We start from the raw sequence: 19,996 nt of genomic DNA, 5'->3' as shown, positions 1-19,996 counted from the left end.
AGGGGGATCTGCATGGAAAAGCTACATGCGCACCGATTATAACTGCCTTCCCTGAGGTGCAACACACACGTGCTGGCTGTATCTTAAATCTGTCTAAAGATGAAGAAGAGTTCAGAAGCTTCATGGAGCGTTCTGGATATCCTGCCGGATATAAAACATTCCCACGTGTTGGTTCAGCGGGTACAGCGAGTCCCTATCGCTGTCAGGTGCTTTTGGCGGGGGGTTTGGGTTTCACCAGGGGTCAGCCGTGTGAGCCGTCAGAGCTCTCCTGTTACCGTTTAGTACGTAAGGTGAACGCGCTCTCGGAAATTGATGGAGAGGTTGTTGGTACCGTGGCAGACACAGTGGCGGTGCGCGTCTTTTATTTGTCCCAGTAGCTGGTCCAGGGCCTCCTTCTGGCCTCTCTGGCGTGGAGCGCGGCCATCCACGTCCCTCCAGCCTGCAGAGTCACAGAGGGGGAAAAAGTCAAGGTGTGACCCAAAAGTGTGTTGGAATGAGAGGATTGACAATCTGTAGATGGGTCTTTTGAGAGAAAGTTTGTGTGGAATGATGGAATAAAGCTGCTCCAAGACTGAATGAACTTTTCCAAAACCCATCCGAATGGTCATCTGACATCTTCCTCATGTGTCACGCATAGTGTTGCTAACTTTTATTCAGAAAAAAATAAAGGTTGCCTCCCGCAGTGCTCGGGGCCATGACCTTCACAGGCCAGTGGCTCGCCAGTAGTGGTCAATCAAGACTTGAAGTAGGGTTTCAACAAAGTATATGGTTCACATAGAGAAGAACTGCTTTGTTACCAATAGACATTAGAAATAAGCTGAATATTTAAACTGTATTGAAATCTTTCAACAATCAATAAAGTGCAGGAGGGATGGCTTTTTACGAAGGAATTAAATAAATAAAGCTGAAAAGAACAAACAATCCTGTTTCATAGCCTTCTCTACTCAAGCTATGCAGCCAGTACGCAGTTGTTGTGAATGGGTTGCACAATGGCATTGCCTGCAGCTATGTGGATTACGGTTTTGAACGCAAACTCTATGGAAACGAACGTGAGTTTGTATCGAAAATAAATTTACGTTCAAGACAACTCAGAAATACAGGACAAACCCCGTCCCGTACCGATTTGAAACAGGATTCATTTCAATGTCACATACGGGACAATTCTGTATTTTAAGGGACAGTTGGCAACTCTAGTCACGCATGACTTTTGAAGGTGTAAATACATTGGATTCCTTTCAGTGTTTGAAATCATTTAGCATTTGGTCTTAAGGCCCAATCTACAACATCTACAGGCATGGAATGGAATGAAATACATTTGTATACTATGATAAAGTAAAGATAAGATAAAGTTACAAACATGTTGTATCTTTATACACTAATATTAGACAATTGGATTTATAACAAATGGAAGGTCCACTGTAAGGAGGCTGAAGTAGCCCTAAACGTGAATCTATCAGTGTTTGGTGATTGAATCAATTTTTATATGATTTGTTCATTTGTAAGTTCCCATGCAAGAATCATTGGGTAAACAACTTTGGTAAGACAAAAATAAAGTGGATCAGAAATTATGAATCAAATTCAAATTGAAGCAAAGTTTGGTTAATTAAAATGACGAAACGCACAAACATACAGGTTGGATTGTGAACATTAATGTATGTTACATGTGCTACATGTATGTGGACTCCGCATGGCTGTTTCTCTTTCAGTATTGTACCGGGAGCCGCTGACAAATACATGACTGATTCTAGTCTGGGGTTAGGAGTGGGGGTTAATTCTCGGGACCCCAAAAATTCCTGGGCTGGCCCCGTTCCTGTAGCAGGAGCGTGAAGTGTGTCGTACATACACTAGACCTTCTCAAATAGGCCTAGTGTGTGTGTGTACGATAGGAAACAGTTCCCACCCCAGTGTGAGAAAGCTGTGGTTGGCTGACAGACAGACCTACTGAGCGCCGCTGCGACTTACTGCTCTGCACATATTTGGGCTCAGAACAGTGAGTATGAACACACACACACACACACACACACACACACACACACACACACACACACACACACACACACACATACACACACACACACAGGAACGGACAAACATGGTGTGTTTGCTGCAGTGTCAGAGAAGCGAGAAGAGTAACACAACATGTCCCACTTTGCTTCGTTTTGGAGGTGAAAACAAGCACAAGTGCAAGCAAACGCCTTCTATATGATACAATATTGTGTGATACGATACCATGCGATGAAAAATACCATGCGATGTAACACAATCCACTTTACTGTCCCTCTGGGGGAAACTTGTCTTGGCCTCAGCAGCTTTGCCATAAATGCCAGCAAACAACAAGCGTGAAAGCACAAATAACTCAACAAGCAGCTTATGGCCCAGCCATGCTACACCATCATAACAGTTGCTCAGCTTGCGTATAACCCATCAACACATGTTCACACCCAGTGGTAGAAGCACATACTAAAGACACACACACACACACACACACACACATTATTGCGCAATCTATTATGGCCTGGCCAACAGCATTGTGAAGGGATTTCATGGCAACAATGACACGTTTTGACCTGCTGGTTACAGTGAAAGACTTATTATATATGTTGAGCGCTCAAACTGGGGGAAAGGACAATGGGATGGATGGGCCACTGTCTTTGGGGGGGGGGCTTGCAGCTCAGTCAGCTGGACCCAAGAGGCCGGCGAGTGTTTCACCGGCAGCCTTACCCCCCTGGTGTCGCTGGCCGTCGCCATCCCGACGCGCCGTCTTCACTTTAACACACACAGCAGCCGTGAAGGCGTCGGCGCATCGCCGCCGCCACTTCAGCATCCTCGCCCGTTCACTGGAAGATGTGTCAGCGATAACCCGCTCCCCCCGAAACCCCCACCGCCGCCACCTCCCCACCCACCCCGCCTGCCGCCCCCCGACTCCCTCTACTGGAGCCCCCCGGAGGGTGAAACACGGTGCGCTCTATTCCCGGAAAGGTGCCTGTCCCCACAGGACAAGCGGGCCCTTTAATGGGCGTCCACAGGCCGGCATAAGGCCCCCACTGTTGGGGCTGCGCCGCGTGCTACAGCACAGACATGCAAATATTTCCAGTGGTAGGCCCAAATGGAAAACACAAACACGCAACATCGAAATTAGCTCCGCGAGAGCGAGAGAGGGCGAGGGAGAGAGAGAGAGAGAGAGAGGGAGGCGGACAGTGGAGAAAAAAAATAGAGGGAAAGCCCAGTCTGGAGCGCACACGCACGCGCACATGCACACAGGGGGCTAAAAAACATGCTGTGCTGATGAAGACAAACATGTTCATATGTTCCCCAGATGTGCCCGGAGCGGCGTGCCAACGTGCACACAATCGCCGCACCTATGCCGCCGGCTGCCGATGGATGGTAGGTGCTCCGCTCTGCAGACCTTCTTTCTTTCTTTCTTTCTTTTTTTTTTTTTTTTACGTGCGGCGCATTAACAGCAATCGGCTCATAAATCGCTGCACCGGAGCCGTCGGCTCTCGTTAGTCGCCGCATGTTTATTTATTTATTTAGCTGTAAAACCACAATGGTGTTATCTTATGCCTTGCAAAAAAACACACACACGAAAAACAGCGTAAACAGCAGAATGTCCTCACTGCATGGATAGATAGATAGATAGATAGATAGATAGATAGATAGATAGATAGGTAGATAGATAGATAGATGTTTGGAGAGGAAGCACACCAGCTGTTCCTGCACATGACTTGACGGTTAACTTCTTGGCTGAACCCTGCCAGTGTCTTGCTGCCAGCCATGCTGAGGCTACGGTTACACACAGTGACGCTGGCCGGCTGCGGCGGGTCCAGCTGTCCCCCACCCCCAGTGACGTCAGAGCAAACCATCGGAGCCACCACCACGACTTTCCGGCGGATGAGTGAAAGGCCTGCGTGTGGAAGAGATCTCAGCGATGTGGGGCGAGGAACACACAGCAGCAAACGACGAGAGCATCTCACAGCGGTGTCGTCTAGTTGTGGACTGAGACTTTTTGTGTTTCACTTGACTGTCACAACACAAATACATATTTGTGCGCACACGCTCAGCCGTGACTTACTTGACGGCGCGGCACAGGCAGGGGTGGAGACGAGCGGAGGCCCCCAGCCTTTCATGTTGTAGGCCGACACCTGGACGTAGTAGTGCGTCCCCTGGAAGGACAGAAAACACAGGAGTCAGTGCAGCAGCTCCCAGCTCGCCTGCGCTGACAAGAAGTGGAGCTGCAAATCTCTGTGTAAATTCTGCGGCAGGACCGACAACTAAACAACTTCACGACTCTTGCGAGGACAAACTGGTCACGCGGAGACGATGCTCGTCATGCATCCAAACGCTTCAGTTGAGTGATGAGCAGCTGATGTTTCTGCTGTCTGCCAGCGCTGAATGCGCACAAAAGGTCACGGGTTCGATCGCAGTCCAAAGACATTAGGCGGACTGGCAAGTCGTGAGCGCGGATGGTTGTTTGTCCCTGTGCGGCGCTGTGATAAACTGGCCACTTGTTCGGGGTGTCGCCCTGCCTTCAGCCCAAGAAAGGAAAGAAAGAGAGATTTATTGATCCCAACCTGGGAATTTCATCTCTGTATGTGACCCGTCCCCTTCTGACGTGGCACTCGGGAATCATTTGGCCATCTGACCTCCACAAGTCCAGCCCTTGATGCTGGGTGTCAAGCAGCGATGCAGCGGGTGCCGTTTTTTTTTCAATAGTCTCAGATATGACCCAGCCGCAGATTGAACCCATGACCTTCAAGTCTGGGGGCGGACGCTCTGGGCAGGGGCTCCAGGACCCTCCCTCCCTCTCCCCCATCATCACCACCACCACCCTCAGAGCAGGGCATGTGGTGGAAAAAATTGGATGGATGAATGTAGAGAAAAGAACAAGGAAAAAGTGAAAAGCTCCATTCTTCAAACTCGTCAGAGTGTCTTTGCTGGATCTGTGAGCTGCAACCAGGCAGTGGCAATCAGTGAAGATGCGCTACGGACGCATCATTGGCCATTTCCAAGTGTGTAATATCGAGGTATTGATTTCAGGGACTTTATCGGGGTTAGTTGACTTCATATACTGTAGGCAGTCAGACTGTGCAGCTGCTGTCGAGTGGTTCCTGAAAACATGGAAATGTTTGAGAACAGTTTGGTCAATCTGGCTGCGTCTATACAGGCCACACTTGTGTGTGTGTGTGTGTGTGTGTGTGTGTGTGTGCGCGCGGGTGCAGAGGGTGAACTGTCCATCAAGACGGGCCGTCTGTGCCCAGTGTGCAGACAGCCGGCCTCTGTCTCTTCTTTCTCAGCCAGATCAATCAAAGCAGTCGCCGACACTTCCTGACCTTGCCTTGACCCCTCCCCCGTCATGTGACAGGAGTGAGCTTTGGCTCGCAGCGAGGGGTCTCAGAGACGGGACGGGACGCGGGGGGCCGGCGTGCACTCTTACACAATAACAAACAAGCGGCGGAGCGTCCATTTGTCTGCGTGCCCCCTTTAAAGTGCCAAACATAAATCAGGTGGCAGGCAACCGAGCTGCTCGTTTTTTTGTTTTTTTTGTTTATTTAATGATGGCTTGATTTGTTTTTGTTTTGTTTTAAAGTTGGGCGCCAAAATCTCCCCCAAGCGGCCCGTCATCTGGGACTGATGAAATGCCTTTAAATGTCGCCTTAACAATCATTTCCATGTAAATGACGTGGCAAGCGAGACTGGCCTCTGCCTTTTTATTGGTCAGCAGCAACAGTTGGGAAGGCCGGAGGCCGAGTTCCCTCTTTGTGCCATGTTGTCACCCGCTAACGGCCAGAGACTGAGGCAGTGCATCAATTTTGATCTGCAGCTCACGGAGGCACACTTGCAGAGCGGAGGCAGGACGTCTTCTGGGCTGCAGGGGAAGATGAGCGCGTCGAGCAGATCTTCAATGACATATCAACGTTTTCATGTGTTGCCCTTTAGCTGCATTACACAGTAGCTGCGTTTCCTTTACAGTTTTTCGCAAAATAAAAGCAATATTTCTCAAATTTCAACAAAGTACAATTGCAATGTGCAGGTGTTTCCATTAAATGGTGTGAAGCGCATAAGGAGTATTTAGTTTGCTTTTGTTTGTTTGCTGCCAAGAATGGTTGTGATATCTTTCCGTCTCCTCCTCCGTCCAAACATAGTGCGCCATTTTCACTTGAAACACATAGCAGCTTCATATTCAGGTGATATTCAGGCAGCACCGTCAAACAAATGCACCGGTGAGGAGAAATACATGGTCTTCTATCCAGGCGGAACTTACCGAAGTGAGTCCTGTGATGTTGCACTGCAGCAGAGTGGTGTCCTCAACCACCGTCTCACCCAGCAGAGGGCTGAGTGACGCAGCGCTGCTCCAGCTCACTGCAAATCCATCAAACAATACAATAACTTACAACAATTTCGTCCCCAAAAAGAGAAGAAAATTGCAGTGTTGAAACAGAAAAATCGATACAGGAATTAGAGGACAATTTTATCCTGTTATTCCTCCGCCCGCCCATACACTCACATCAATGACTGGGTTGGTGCAATACAAAAGAAGATAACTACACACAAACACTTCGGACAAGGACAAATACAGAGAACAAAAACAAACTTTCATTTATTTATTTATTTTAAACATTTCTTATATGATTATGTGACTCTCTGGGACCGACCTTTGTACTTGGTCACCACCGCAGAGTTGACGCAGAGCGGTTCCTCAAAGTCCACCCTCAAGCTGCTGCTGCTGCTGACTGACAGGCGAACTGTACTGGGAGCTTCAGGAGGGTCTGAGGAGGCAGACAGACGGTGGGATGGAGAAACAGGTGAGCGGAGCGCCGGCAGTGTGAACAGCAGAGCCGACACTGCACGTTAAAGACAACAGCCGGCCAGTTCTGTGATGGCAACTGTTAGTCTGAGCCCGAGGCCTGTCAGGCTTTCAGCAGAAGATCACAGGCTGAAAAGGGTTTGTAGTGTGGGCAACTCCACTCCTACTGACACTTTCCTGAGCTGTTGTGTATTTATTTCTTGCTTAAATTTCCAATAAATTGTTTATGTTGATCTATAATAATCTGTTGTATTTTGTGCTGTAAAAAATTGAATTCTGATAATTTTGTTCAGCTAACGATAAGATAATGAAAGCAATATTAGCTTCAAAATAAATGATATAGATTGACCCTGCTGTGTAAGAAGGTCCATGATATATCTGAAATAGTCAGGAAATGACACGATACAATACAATATGATACGATGAGATACAATGCGAAAATACACACTATAACTCATTGTCCCCATATTGTATCTTGAATATAATGTTACTAAGATACGACTAAAATATACTACTAATTATACTGCTCTACTGCAATATTCTCTTCATTTGCAACGCTCCACTGCCACTGACAGTGTGAGTGCAGCTCAGGCATACTGACGACTGCTCTACGGTCTTTTTTTTGCAGTTTTTGCAGACATTTGCTCACATTGCCTCTAAATGGCTCCTGCTAGTATACTGCTATATAGTCCATATTTAGCCTGATTGGTGTGAAAGCTTGACAGGCGTAGCGACAGTAACCGAGGGGGGCGGAGCCCAGCAGACGGTTACGAGGCACCCCACTGCGATGACACGGCCGAGCGTTCTAGCGGGAAAGTTCAGCTGCTGCCAAGTAATAGATGCTCGTAAAGTGGTTGCATTTTACAGCGACGGTGTGGAGAGACAACAGCGCTCAACTCAAGTCGCCGCAGCACAACAGTGATGAGATCATCCACTGTGACGCTGATTGAAACCATGTCAAATTGCTCTGACATGTGTGAAATGAATTCCAGCCATTTTCGCAAAACTAACCCATCGCACTCCGCCGGGATGTGGGATTATGAAGATGACATCAGAGCTCAGGGACGGTTTCGCTGGAGGGAAAGTGTGTCGTGCATGTGAGCGAGCGAGCGAACGTCTGTCCACTCGGCCACCACCGCCTGGCGATGCACCGAACACCAATAAAGAAAAGTGAAGCGGGAACGCGGCCGTGTTGCGTTTGCACTCACTTCCCTGCATGGAAGCCAATAGCTCAGTTGAGACGGAACGCCAAGAAAGAAAAAAAAGAAAAGAAAAGCAGAGGCGAGAGGAAAAGACATCAAAGTTATGCAAGGCCTTACTGGCGTGCTCAAAGCCCGTCTGCATGCGGCGGAAGAGCCGCAGCCTCCACTCCCAGGCCTTCAGCTGCCGGTCCCGGTCCGAGCCTTCCCGCTCGCCGGGAGCCTCCCCGCTCACCTGGACCTGGAGCTCGGACACTCGCTGCTCGGCCTCCTGCACCAGGGTGGCAAGATGTACCGCTCGGCCCTCCAGACTCACAACTGGGAAACACAAACGTGAGAGGGAAAAGGATCAAACTGTGCAATCTGTTGGTGGACAGGGGCATATCTATGACTGACGTTGCAGTGATTTTTCTTTTCACTTTTTTGGTCTTCTATATGCCTTATAATCACTTAAGGTAGGGTGACCAGTGTCCTGGTTTCACGTCCTGTCCTGGACATTCTGATTTTTCTTTTTTTCCTGAAGTGATACATTTCCTGGTTTTCATTGTTTTTCATTAAATAAGTCATATTTTTTATTTACATCATTAAGATTAAAAATTATGAGAATTATTTTGTTAAACCTTGATTTGCTAATGTAGCTTGAAACTTCCAGGCCTATTTTTCTAATACAGAAGAGCTATATTTCTTCCAATTTTTCATTTCAGAAAATTTGCACCATTGAAACTTTTTGAGATTGAGATTTTTTTAAGCATAATGAAATATGTTGAGTAACCTCTGAGAATGAAGATGTTCCTTTGGTGAGAGGTAATACATAACAATATTCTATTCTTACAAAAGATAAGAAGCACATTTTGAATATATTGTCTTTGTTGCGTCTTTGTTTTCAGTAACCAAAAAGTGGTCATCCTAACCTAAAGTCTGCAGCAAAGGCAAATTTATTGAAATTTTACAGAAATAAAGGGTGAGTAGAAGAGCAGCGCCGGAGAGCAGCATGACAGAGCAGCGTCCTGTTTGGAAGTTAAAAGGACCAGGAATCGGCTGAGCCGTGTGTGTGTAATGTGGCTTGGATGGGGAGTTTTTTGTTCTACAAGCTAGACTACAGCGGGAAATAGTGATGGTTGAACTCTAACATCTTCGCCCAGTAACCCGAGAATAAACCACTTTGCTGCCTGCGACAAGTTCATTTAATGTCTTTGTTTGGCAGAATTGTGCAGCGGCTCCATCCAGTAAACTGTTTTAATCAGACGGGCCATCTCTTTAGCCATGACGTCGCTTGAGGAATGACAGAAAATGAGGCGGAGGAGGGAGGTGTGTTCCCCACAACAACAGCCGGTGGGGAAACAAAACCAGGGCTGTTCATTTATTTCAAGGTCTTTATTCCAACAAAAGCTGGAAAAATGCACATGATTGATTTCGGAAAATTTACAATGACGACAGTGACATCATATTTTTTTTGCTAGCGACGCCACCAAGGCCATCTATTTATTCAACCCAAACCCTTGGCAATAGCAACAGGTGAATAAAACTGATTTAGGGTGACTGTTGTAAAAATGTGGAATTGGTTGTTTTGTTTTGTTTTTTACCTACTTTTCCTACTTTTTCTTCCTTCTACCTTTCAAATTTCCTTCACCATTGAATGAAGTTGCACAATTGTCTTGAAAATCAAATGGCTCAGCAAACACATGCATAATATATATCACAATCAAATAGGGTTGGTGTGGAGGGTTAATTCTATCAGCATCAGCTGATACACAGTATCATGAATAAAGACATCAAATATAATGAAAAGGAAAACCACATGAGATCATTGTTTGATTTGTGGTCATCGTTTGAAACAAGCGTGGACACGACAACAGAACACAATTCCCGCACTTCAGCTCTGGCTTCAGGTTTTTGCTGTTCCTCCCCAGTCGCTGATGAAGATCTCCTGGAGGTGCTGCTTGATTCTGATTAAAGTGCAGGAGCAGGAAGGTGAAGCTGCCGTGGTCCCACAGGACAGTAGCTGCACTGTATGTCTTCTTTGGTGGCTGGTCATTCCTCGGAGTGTTTGGGACTGCTGCGTGTCTGTGTTTAGTCTGTGTGGTCTGTGTTTGTTCATTGTAGATTCCACTGTTGAGCGTTAGATTCCACTGTTGACAGTAAGTTTAAAGCTCCGTGTCAAAATGTCCATCTGGGTGTTTAATCCTGCGGCTCGCTCCGTGTCTCCGCGGCGGCTGCGAGCTTCTCTCAGTCTCCTGGTGTCTCCTACAGGCGTCATGTCCTCTCTTTTGTTTTGTTTTGTTTTTTTAATTCAACCACTTAAGCGACGACTTAAAGGCCATCTGTCACTTTAAGGGCAGTGCGAGGGCCGGCTTTAGTGTTTTAAAGGCTCAAGGCTTTGATTAATTCTGGGTAAAAACCAATTATCTGCAACCTCTGAAGGATGGAAACATTTGTTGGAGGCCCATTTTGATTTACAACTCTGGCTCCTCCAAGCCGGGGAGCTGCTCCAGATGTCATGCTTGGTCCTGGTTCCCCATCAAGGCCGGTATCCTTGAGGACCTTATACGTTCCCGTACCTCACACGGTACCCTCTCTTTTTCAGCTCTCTGGCCTGTCAGTGGATCGATTGAGTGACTGAATGGGAAAGTCATCAATGATTCTTTTTACGAAGTTTGTGAATGTGTCACGTGACACTCTGATACGAATGTATCAGTGTATCACTCCCAGCCTTTGGGACCACCTCAGCTGTAAACAGAGGGCTAGAGGGCAGAGTTTTCTAGAAATGATTCGGGCTGCTTCACTGGAGCCCAGGCTGATAAATGAGGGCTATATATGGGCCCTTTAAAGTTTATTCTACTGAAAGCCACAAAGGGACTCGCTTGACCGTCTTTGACCTCGGCCCGGCTCTTGGATAACCACAAAAAATGTTGCAATATCAACATCAGCATCAATGCCCTTTAGCAGCGTCTTTTGAAGTCGATACTCGTCCTCGTGATGCGTTGACAGTAATAGAAGACAAGCCGTGGCTGCTTTTTACGCTCTGTCGCTCTCCGCCACTCCCCCGTTTTCACGCACTGACGCTCGCTCACGACTTATTTGAGGTCTCCAGAGGGAGGCACAGAGAGGGAGAGGGAGAGAGAGAGAAAGAGAGAGAGAGCACAATCAAAGAGCAAGCTTCAGTCAAAATCTCTTTACGTTCAAGTGTTTTCAATTTCACAATACCTATATAAGACGCCTGGCTCGGTTCTGGATATAAGCCTGTGTGTGCCTGTGTGTGCGTGTGTGTGTGTTTGCGGGGCAAACACAAAACAAGCCAAGGAGCCTCGCCGGCGAGTTTCTAATCATTAACAGAGGAAGGGGGCTGAGGCTTGAGCAGATCACAGACAGTGAAAAGTGCTCACAAAGACGAGAGAAACTGCATCACTCTGTCATCGCCTCTATATGTTTCCTCTGCCAGCGGAAAACGCAGAGCCATGTCGGGAGTTTCGTCAGTAGCTTTCCTGGGAGAGCCGTGCAGTGACGGACCAGCGTGATAAGGGCTAACGTCCTGAGTTATGTGTCAGCGTCTGTGTCTGATGTTGTCCGGGCGACTGTGGTCGATTCCCATAGTGACTATTAAAACTCCGAAACAAACACTGTTGAGTAACGGTGAGATAAGCTCAAGAATGGATTCTAGGGAAAAAAACAAAAAAAAACAACTAATGAACCTGTCAGTGATGGAGAAATATGGTTTTGGGATTGTTGGAAGTAGCAGAATATTCCTTGGAATCTGTTAGTTTTCAAAAACTCGGCTGAGGACACATTCTAAGGTCAAGTCTGGAGCCTGAGTGGTCTCGCTTCCTAGGTCCAACATTCGCCAACATCCTCTGCACATGTCAAATGAATTGAAGTTCAAATGGATGCGACTGATTTTCCAGTTGCGGTGACGCTGAGATCAACAGGTTTTTGATTTTACTCCTTGAATCTCTTCCAAGTGTCAAAATCTAGCCAGTCATAGCAGTGAAAAACATTTGGGTTTGTGCAAGTTTCAACATTTATTATGAAAAAGTTGTTAAGGGTCAGTGACACGCAGAAACAAATTCATATATAAAAAAAGAACAGAAAGAATGTTGTGGGTTTAACTCCCAAGCCTCTGGCTTGGATGCTTGGAGTTTTTTGTGTTATTTCCAGGTACTCTGGCTTCCACAAACAGCCTCAGTTAGCACATTTTGCTAACTGTTAACTCTAAGGGCGTATTCACACCTGCCCTGTTTGGTTCGAAGTAAACCAAAAAAGTCCCTTGCGCGGACCTTTTGGGCTGGTGTGAATACAAACCAGCGAACTCTAGTGTGCAGCAAACAGCTGGTCCGAGACCTCACCGGAGATGTGGTCTCGGTTCGCTTCCAAACGAACCATCGTGCGGGTCGGTTGATGTGTGAAAGCGACCGCACCGTGGGACTCGAAATAGTTGTGAAATCACACACCTTTTTACACGTCACAGGCTTACGTAGCGACAACCATTATGGGAAATAATGTTTTGGTTAGCATAGTAGAAAGTTTAGTAGCCCGTCGTCGGACCGTCAGGCTAACATGAGTCGCGGTTCAACGTGGAGCAATGAGGAGACGCTTCTTGCCAAACGTCTTCGTTGTCGCAAAATGGTAAACATCTCCTCACAAAATCGACGTTGCATCAAAAGCTTCTGATGCTCCAAATTACCTGCAAAGCTTGTGCAGCACGCTGGAGCTCCATTATTGTTTAATTTTCGTATTTTACCGTGTTACCCTGCCCCGGACCGTTTTGTCCAATGATTGAACGATCTGTGCACACATGTGGGTTTGTTGTCAAATCCTGGGACTCTTGCGAAAATTGCAGTGTGAAAAGGAACCGCACCAAACCAAAAAGATGCATTGTATTTTGGTCCGGACCAAAGAAAGCCAACTAAAGGACTTTCCTGGTGTGAATACGCCCTAAGTCCAAACTAGCTGGAACAGATATGTCCACAGCAAGGAGTGCAGGACCAGCAGGGACTAAAAATCCATTGCATTTAACCTCTCAGGCATCTTCCCAGCTGAATCAATAAGAGATCAAAAGTAAAGTTGGTCAGTTAGCAAGTCTTCAAGTCTCATAGAACCACGTTGGTGCTCTCCTTTACGAATAACACAAGACTGTAATAGCAACGGGTCAGGCAGGTCAAAAGTTTTCCCTGCTGACGCCTGGATTGTGAAATGCCGAGGTTTTCTTGATATCTCAGAAAAACACTTGATTACCCAAAAGACCAAAGACGTGAGACACAGCAGACATAGCGGTGAAACCGCTTTGTGTTTTTCACAAAAATGAATAATGCAGCTTGAGTCAAGTCTAATGTAATTGTGCAAACATATGGCCTGCAGTAACAGCGTACTGTCAAATGAAGCTATTTCTGCCACGGCCTATTGCCTCACTCCTTGTTCCTCTTTTGTAATTAGTCTCCAGAAAATGACAAACTGAAGCCCATTGGTGTTATTCCAACACAGAGAAATGAAGAAATCTAAAAAAAAAAAAAAATTGAACCAACCACAGAGTCTTCCGAGAAACTGCAAAATGGGAGCCGTAATTTGATTTGTGCCTTCGACACTCAGTGTTTTTAAATCAACCCATGTGACCAGCCTGGCACTACAGCTACCTAGTGTTGCTGCACTCACAGTGAGGGCTCTCCTTGGCACCGGCCCGCAGCAGCAGCTTGGCCATGGGCACGTTGTTGGTCATGATGGCGATGTCGAGGGGCAGCAGGCCCTCGCTGTTGGGGGTGTTGAGGTCCAGCTCCTCCAGACTGTACTGGGAAAGGAGCAGCTGCACCAAGTCCAGCTCCTGGTGCTCGACAGCCTCGAACAAGGCTTCGTTACTCTGGAACTGAGACAGAAAGATACTTCTGAGACAACAGACAGCTTGCTAAGAAGGCGAATGGTGGATGTGAGCCATTTAATTTTAAAATGACATTGCAGGGATGATACATCGGTTGCAAGCAATCTAAATTGTTCATAAATCTCTTCTTCAAAAAATGTGACATTTGCATGAAAGTGAAAAGCTGTTCATTTTTAATTCAGTCTGCACCTGGCTTAAAAAACACACATGTAAATATCCATAATGTGATTTCAGGTGTGATTTTAGCCGTCAATCTGGGTCACTAAGGATTATGGAAAAATAAATACATTTTTGCTGTGAACATTTTCCCCAGGCTATTTTTATACCTCATTGTTCCTGGGTTTATTTTTTGACGTGCACCTTCTGACTTACGATGGTGGTTTTGCGCAGCCTCTCCTTCTCCGCCCCCCGTGCCGCCACCACGCCGTCCTCCAGGCCAGGGAGGTTGGTGCGGAACTTTCCAGACAAGTTGCGGTAGAGGCGGCGAGCCGCGCTTGGCGAGGACAGGCTGGCTGACTTGCGGGCCGCCGCTGCCTGGTCCCCTCGCATGGGCTGCGTCATCTTGGCAGTGTCAGCCCTGGACGAGTCATTCAGTCAGTCAGTCAGTCAGGGTTTGGAAGACAGACAAGAGGCACACTGTGAGTCAGAGGGAGGAGTGAATGGTGAGTGAGGTCTGATTGAGCTAATTAAATGATTAGACTGATGACAAATGATTAGATTAATCTTGATTAATCACAAAGACTTGAGTTAACAATCATTAGCCTCCAAAATGCTGCCGTGCTTCCATGACTTTGAAAGTGCACGTCTGTATTGTACTTAATGCAAAGTCAGCCAATTTATATGTTTAAAAAAAAAATTACTAAAGTATTAAAGGCAAAGGAAGTATAGATTGCAGAGAAAAACATTTTATCAAAATCCAAATGTAAACTGTTGATGCCTAAATAAAACGAGCCGCCTCAGCTAGCATATGCTAACCTATAGCTGGCTCACAAAAGCTAACATGCCACATACGGTTTTTGTTGAGTTTCGTGTTACTTCCAAGCCTTATGTTTGGTAACAGCTGTTAATACATTCTAAATGTGAACGGTCAAGTTGAGAAATACCGACTTTTGACCACAGAGAAAGTCAGGAGCAACAGATGTATACTGCCACTGTCGAGGCTAAGCCTACTGCTTGAAGCCCCTGATTACAGCCACTTTTATAAAGTCATCGAAGAAATGACTTTATAATAACACATTCCTTTGAACTAAAGTTTTAATGGCCGTTAACCTTGAGACTTGAGGAAATGAATTTGTTTACAAACACGTGGTTTGGTCTGTGCCGTCGCGATAACTTGCGACAATGTGCCAGGAAGACACCACGTCGGTTGGCATTCTCAGTTCTCACTCGCGGATGCCGCCCCCCGCTGGCAAAGACGCCCCAGCGGCTGATTTTGCCAGCGCAGCTCCTTCATGTCACCTCTTCCCCTGCAATCTTCAAAGGCCGGGCCTCTCGCATCGCCGGCGTCTTGGCATCGCTGGTATGACGGCTATGCTGTCACTCGGCACTCTGCTATGGGAACTAGATGGGTGACATTGAGGTTTCCAGTGTGAGTCTGCAACGTGCCACTCAGACACACACTCGACTGCTGAAGGAAATGTCAGCAGGACCCTACAGGCGACGAGGACAAACTTCTGCGACGGATCCTGACGCGTCGGCCCTATCGGCGAGATAAATGAATTCCTCAAGGAGGCTTGATTTTCTCTCCTTGTGTTGTGCTCTTCTAAAATTTCTGTTCCCCTTCTTATCTTTTCACACGTTCTTATCCTTGCCCTTGCTCTCTGGCATTTGGCTTTTCCCATTTGTCACCTCGGGTTTGCCGTCCCTCGTCCCTCGTCCTTGAACTTGGCTTGTCTCATCTTCTTTAATCTTGCTGCAACATGTTTTGGAGAAAAACTAATCAGAGTTTACCCTAAACCCCTGATACTATGTAATGAATGATGAAGGCAAAAAAAAACAACAACAAAAAAACAATTTCTGATAAGGCTATAATCCTCTCTAAAGGTGTTTTAAGATAACAGATGGGTTATTAGCAGTTCTGCAAGTGCAAACATCCTTGAGTAAACCATTGTTTCTATGAGGGTTTGGTCAAAAACAGGGGAACTAAATAAAGATTGGTTTGACTTTCGGCCGTCGTAGTTGACGTAGGCCAACAACAGATCTGTCAAGGTGAGAACATATGTAGGAAAAATGTTATTTATACTCCCGCTCCGCTATGGATGTGAATGTACACGAGCAAGCGTGAGCGCACACACACACGCACACTCTCACACACACAGAGTCAAACCCTCCTCCGACACATGCATTTCGTACAACAGCTGCCGGCGGCCCACATAGTCGACTTTAAAGCAGCCTCAAGCCCTCGCAACAGGCCCTTTTTCACAGGGCCGGTACACCTAAAATACCACCCCGATCCTCGTCCCTTCCCGCTCTGCCTCATCCATCTCCACTCCATCCCGTAATAGAGGCCTTATTTTAGACATCCTCGTGTTCCCGGCCGGGCCTAACCTATTCCAGGGTTCCAGATAAAGCGCGGCAGGTATTTGGAATAATTTTTCCATGGGCCTGGCCCGGAAGATAAAACAAGAGATATATTTGTAATGCGTGTGGCGGTATCCCATTTCAAAGAGAAAGCCCATTGGAATCCAGCCCCGGGCTTATTGTTATTTGCCTGAGATGGAACAGACAACTTTTTTTTTTTTTTCCCCTCTGTCGGCAGGACGGTGCCCCATCACTCTCTGACGACATTAGAGGGTGCATAACGTGCGTGTTGCTTTCAAAGAGATGCTCCGCGCAACATGTGAGACCAGGATGTCATTCCCCCAATGACACGGCCCGAAAGGCTGGACGAAGATGAAAGACGGTGCAAATGCGCAGAAAACGCAATACAAGACAAACAAAAAAGAAGAGAGACAGAAAAATAACTATTGCGAGAGAGTAAATCCATCATCGCAACTTGCGGCCGTTTTCCTTTTTGCGACTTGACTGCAATTAAAATAGTGCAGGCGGGTTAATTAAACTATACTTTATGTCAGTTTCAGGAATTCTCTTATCAGTTTGTTATCCTACACATTTAAACTGGTTTGACTGGCTTTTCCATGTATGTGCGTAACGTGACTAGCAGTTTATGAGACGCACAACTAAAAACAAAAGCCAAAGAATCACAATCAGAAGTTCAGGATTCAGGGATCATTGATTCTCGTATGACAGCAACAGGTGGAATCCTGCCATCCTGCCACTGTTAAAAACTGATATTTAAAAGTTGGAGATGTTTTCATAGTCTGGCGTCTGTCATTGAATACAGACTTCAAAGACACAATAAGTATTTCTGAAATTTTATTCAGAATTTTCTCGACAGGGTGGGAGAATCTTTTTTTTTTTAAACCCTAATTCTGTTCACGTCATCCACAGGTTGCATAAATGTTCAAAGCATGACCAAGAAATGTATGTAAATTCATAATTAATCCAAAATGCCTCACGTGAACTGAAGCACAAAGAAGCAACAACAGACAGAGGCAAATAAACAAGGATGCAGAAAGTTGTCGATTAACTTGGTCAATGGTCGATTCACAGGATCTACAACAAACTCGTCCTCTCTTGTCCACAATGTCTTCTTTATCTCCTCAAGTATGTAAAACATCCTTTGAGCTGTGTATTGTGATTTCTTTTCAACTCAGGAATGAATTCAAGTCTATCTTTTGGTGGCTCAGCAGTGAAAAGGTTCCGTCTTCAAGCCTCCCGCTGGACTCTCCAATGCTGACTACAAGCATGAGGAAAAGTGACATCATATAACACTTTCACCATTTTCAGGCCTTTGGTTTCTGGTCTACCCCGACTTTTAATCATCCGAGCAACAATTAGACATCAAAGATATAATGCAGCACGTAAACACAATGGAGTCAAGGCGCACATTTTCCTTCACTTTTACCAGGTCTAACAGGAAGCGGTCGTTCTGGGAAACCAGGCTTTCTCACAAAAACCAGACTTTATGTTTTTGGCCCCTGATCAATCCCACATCAAATAGGCCGGGCCTGCTACAGTGGGACGGCACCAGCACCACAGACAATCAACACTCCCACAGAGCACACACACACACGTGCACGCACACACACACATACATGCACACACACGCTCAGCATCTGCTTTATTACTTATATCAGGCTGTTTACACAAACATGCCCCACCCTCCAGACGGTGACTCACAAGTATTCAAAGAATACACATAAAAAATCAAGACTGCTGCAGTTTCTCACGTGTTTTTTTTCCGCCAGGAAGCAACGTGGCGGGGTTAGCGAGGGAACCTCCGAGGTGACGGCCAAAAATGTGGCTCAGACTGATGAGACCTGTGCGCTTTCGCCGCAAAACATAGATGGCGGAGATGGAACTGAGGGAGGAATAAATCAGCTGCATCCATGTTTGCGTGTGATAAGCGCCATTTGATCAACGAGCGTCGCTTGTTGAGTTGATCGCCGCCTGCCTCTGATGTGGCGTCCACACTTTGGCGACGTGTGATGGTAAAATGTTTTCTTCGCTATCAGACTGATTGATTTGTACTTGGGCCAAACTGAGGACTGAAGGTGCGACTATAAAGGAAGAAAATCCACAATGCTTTTTTATGAAACTGATGTTTCAAGAGGTCATACGCTTGCGTGTGGTTTCCATTTGACATGGAATGCTTCACAAGTTCACTTGCACTTTTGTGCACTCTGATGTTGTGCAGCTTTTACTTGAAAGCACTGGGTGGTTGGGAACACAGTGGTCACCTTCCTAAACAAAAAAATAACATTAATAAAAAAAATATATGCATCCCGGGGAAGTCGGAGGCCAAAAATAATGACGAACAGCAACTTCAGCCACTGCAACCGTGAACTTTCTCTTCAGTTTTGTGTGACGCGCCTCCCTCTGGTTTCCCCATCGCCTCCCTCCCTGCCCTCCTCACGCCCCGAATTCAACCTATGTGCCATTCCGGCGTGGCTTCGGTTTTAGGTCTCCCAGGTCAGCCGAGTGCTGACAGAACCCACATCCTCCCCGAACCCCCCCCACCCCCCACCCCCTCCCAACCCCCCCCCCCCCCCGCCGGGCTAGTTTACGGCCACCAGAAGCCATAAATCTCCGCCGCATGTTGCTGTGTCTAATTGTGCTCGTTGCGCCGCAAACCGCGAGCGTCCATTCGCATTATTTGACGCGCGTTGGGCTGGCCGGGCGCGCGGGTCAAGACTCGTTAAACAAACAACGGGGGCTGAGGAGGGAGCCGGGTGGATGGGCGAGAGAGGTGGAGAGAGAGGGGGACGGGGGGGCGCGCGCACACACACACACACACGACCAAAAGGAGGCAGAGCGGCACCAGAGAGACGGTGTGTGTGTGTGGAGGGAGGGTGTGTGTGTGTGTGTGTGGGTGTGTGTGTATGTGTGGGAGGGGGGGGTTCTGAGAGGCAGACAGCGAGATGAGAAAGTTGCACAAACTCTGTCTCACATGCACATGCACGCGCACGCACACACGCACTGTGCTGGCTGCTCTAAATGTGGCTTGTAGAAGGAAATTCTGAAATTTGAGTCTTGGCACCAGACAGACTGGAAGCAGGCAGGCAGGCAGGCAGGCTGCTGGACCCAAAGAGACAGAGAGGCAGAGCAGGGGAGAGTCGGGGAGGGGGGGGGGGGGGGATTCATATACCTCTCCCCTCTGTTTGGCTCCTATCGGCTTATGGACAAACACGAGGCCGCGCCAGGAGTGAGCCGCGACCGCTCGCGCCACAAACGCAACACAAACACACAGCAGACACTCTGGCCGTGATTTTCCTCAGCCGGCGGAGGTGACAGTCAGCCAGAGGGTCTCCTTGAGGCCCTTAGTTTTTTAGAGGCTGCAGACGGGATGGAGGGATGCGTCAGGTACGATGAGAGGTTCCCATCGTGGTCGAGGACGGAAGTGTGGACCACGGAGCCAGATGTGCGGCAGTGGGGTGGTGTTGGAGGGGGGGGAGGGGGGGTTGTTGGCACACTCGCCTGGAAGCAATTTAGCTGATCAGCCAGATTATTAAGACGGCAGACGGGCTCCTATTGGAACGATGTGCCTCTGATAACGAGCCGCCTCGC

General features: G+C 47.2%; 1 protein-coding gene across 2 annotated transcripts in view; it reads right to left on the bottom strand.

The window, feature by feature from the left end:
• Positions 1-19,996, bottom strand: part of ankfn1b (ankyrin repeat and fibronectin type III domain containing 1b) — a 120,844-nt gene that overhangs the window by 10,339 nt on the left and 90,509 nt on the right. For both annotated transcript variants that reach the window (XM_076034429.1, XM_076034427.1), the window contains exons 6-12: positions 14,240-14,444; positions 13,648-13,855; positions 8,125-8,322; positions 6,654-6,767; positions 6,263-6,360; positions 4,073-4,163; positions 332-439 (exon numbers count right to left, since the gene is read on the bottom strand). In XM_076034429.1, coding sequence (XP_075890544.1) covers positions 332-439; positions 4,073-4,163; positions 6,263-6,360; positions 6,654-6,767; positions 8,125-8,322; positions 13,648-13,855; positions 14,240-14,444 — 1,022 coding nt within the window. The remainder of the gene's footprint in view (positions 1-331; positions 440-4,072; positions 4,164-6,262; positions 6,361-6,653; positions 6,768-8,124; positions 8,323-13,647; positions 13,856-14,239; positions 14,445-19,996) is intronic.

This window comes from Nelusetta ayraudi, unplaced genomic scaffold (genome assembly GCF_046127955.1).
Source record: "Nelusetta ayraudi isolate G7.1 ecotype Tasmania unplaced genomic scaffold, CSIRO-AGI_Nayr_v1 ptg000042l, whole genome shotgun sequence".
Taxonomy (NCBI): domain Eukaryota; kingdom Metazoa; phylum Chordata; class Actinopteri; order Tetraodontiformes; family Monacanthidae; genus Nelusetta; species Nelusetta ayraudi.
Note: the sequence above shows the minus strand (reverse complement) of the source record. Positions and strands in the feature narration are given on the sequence as shown.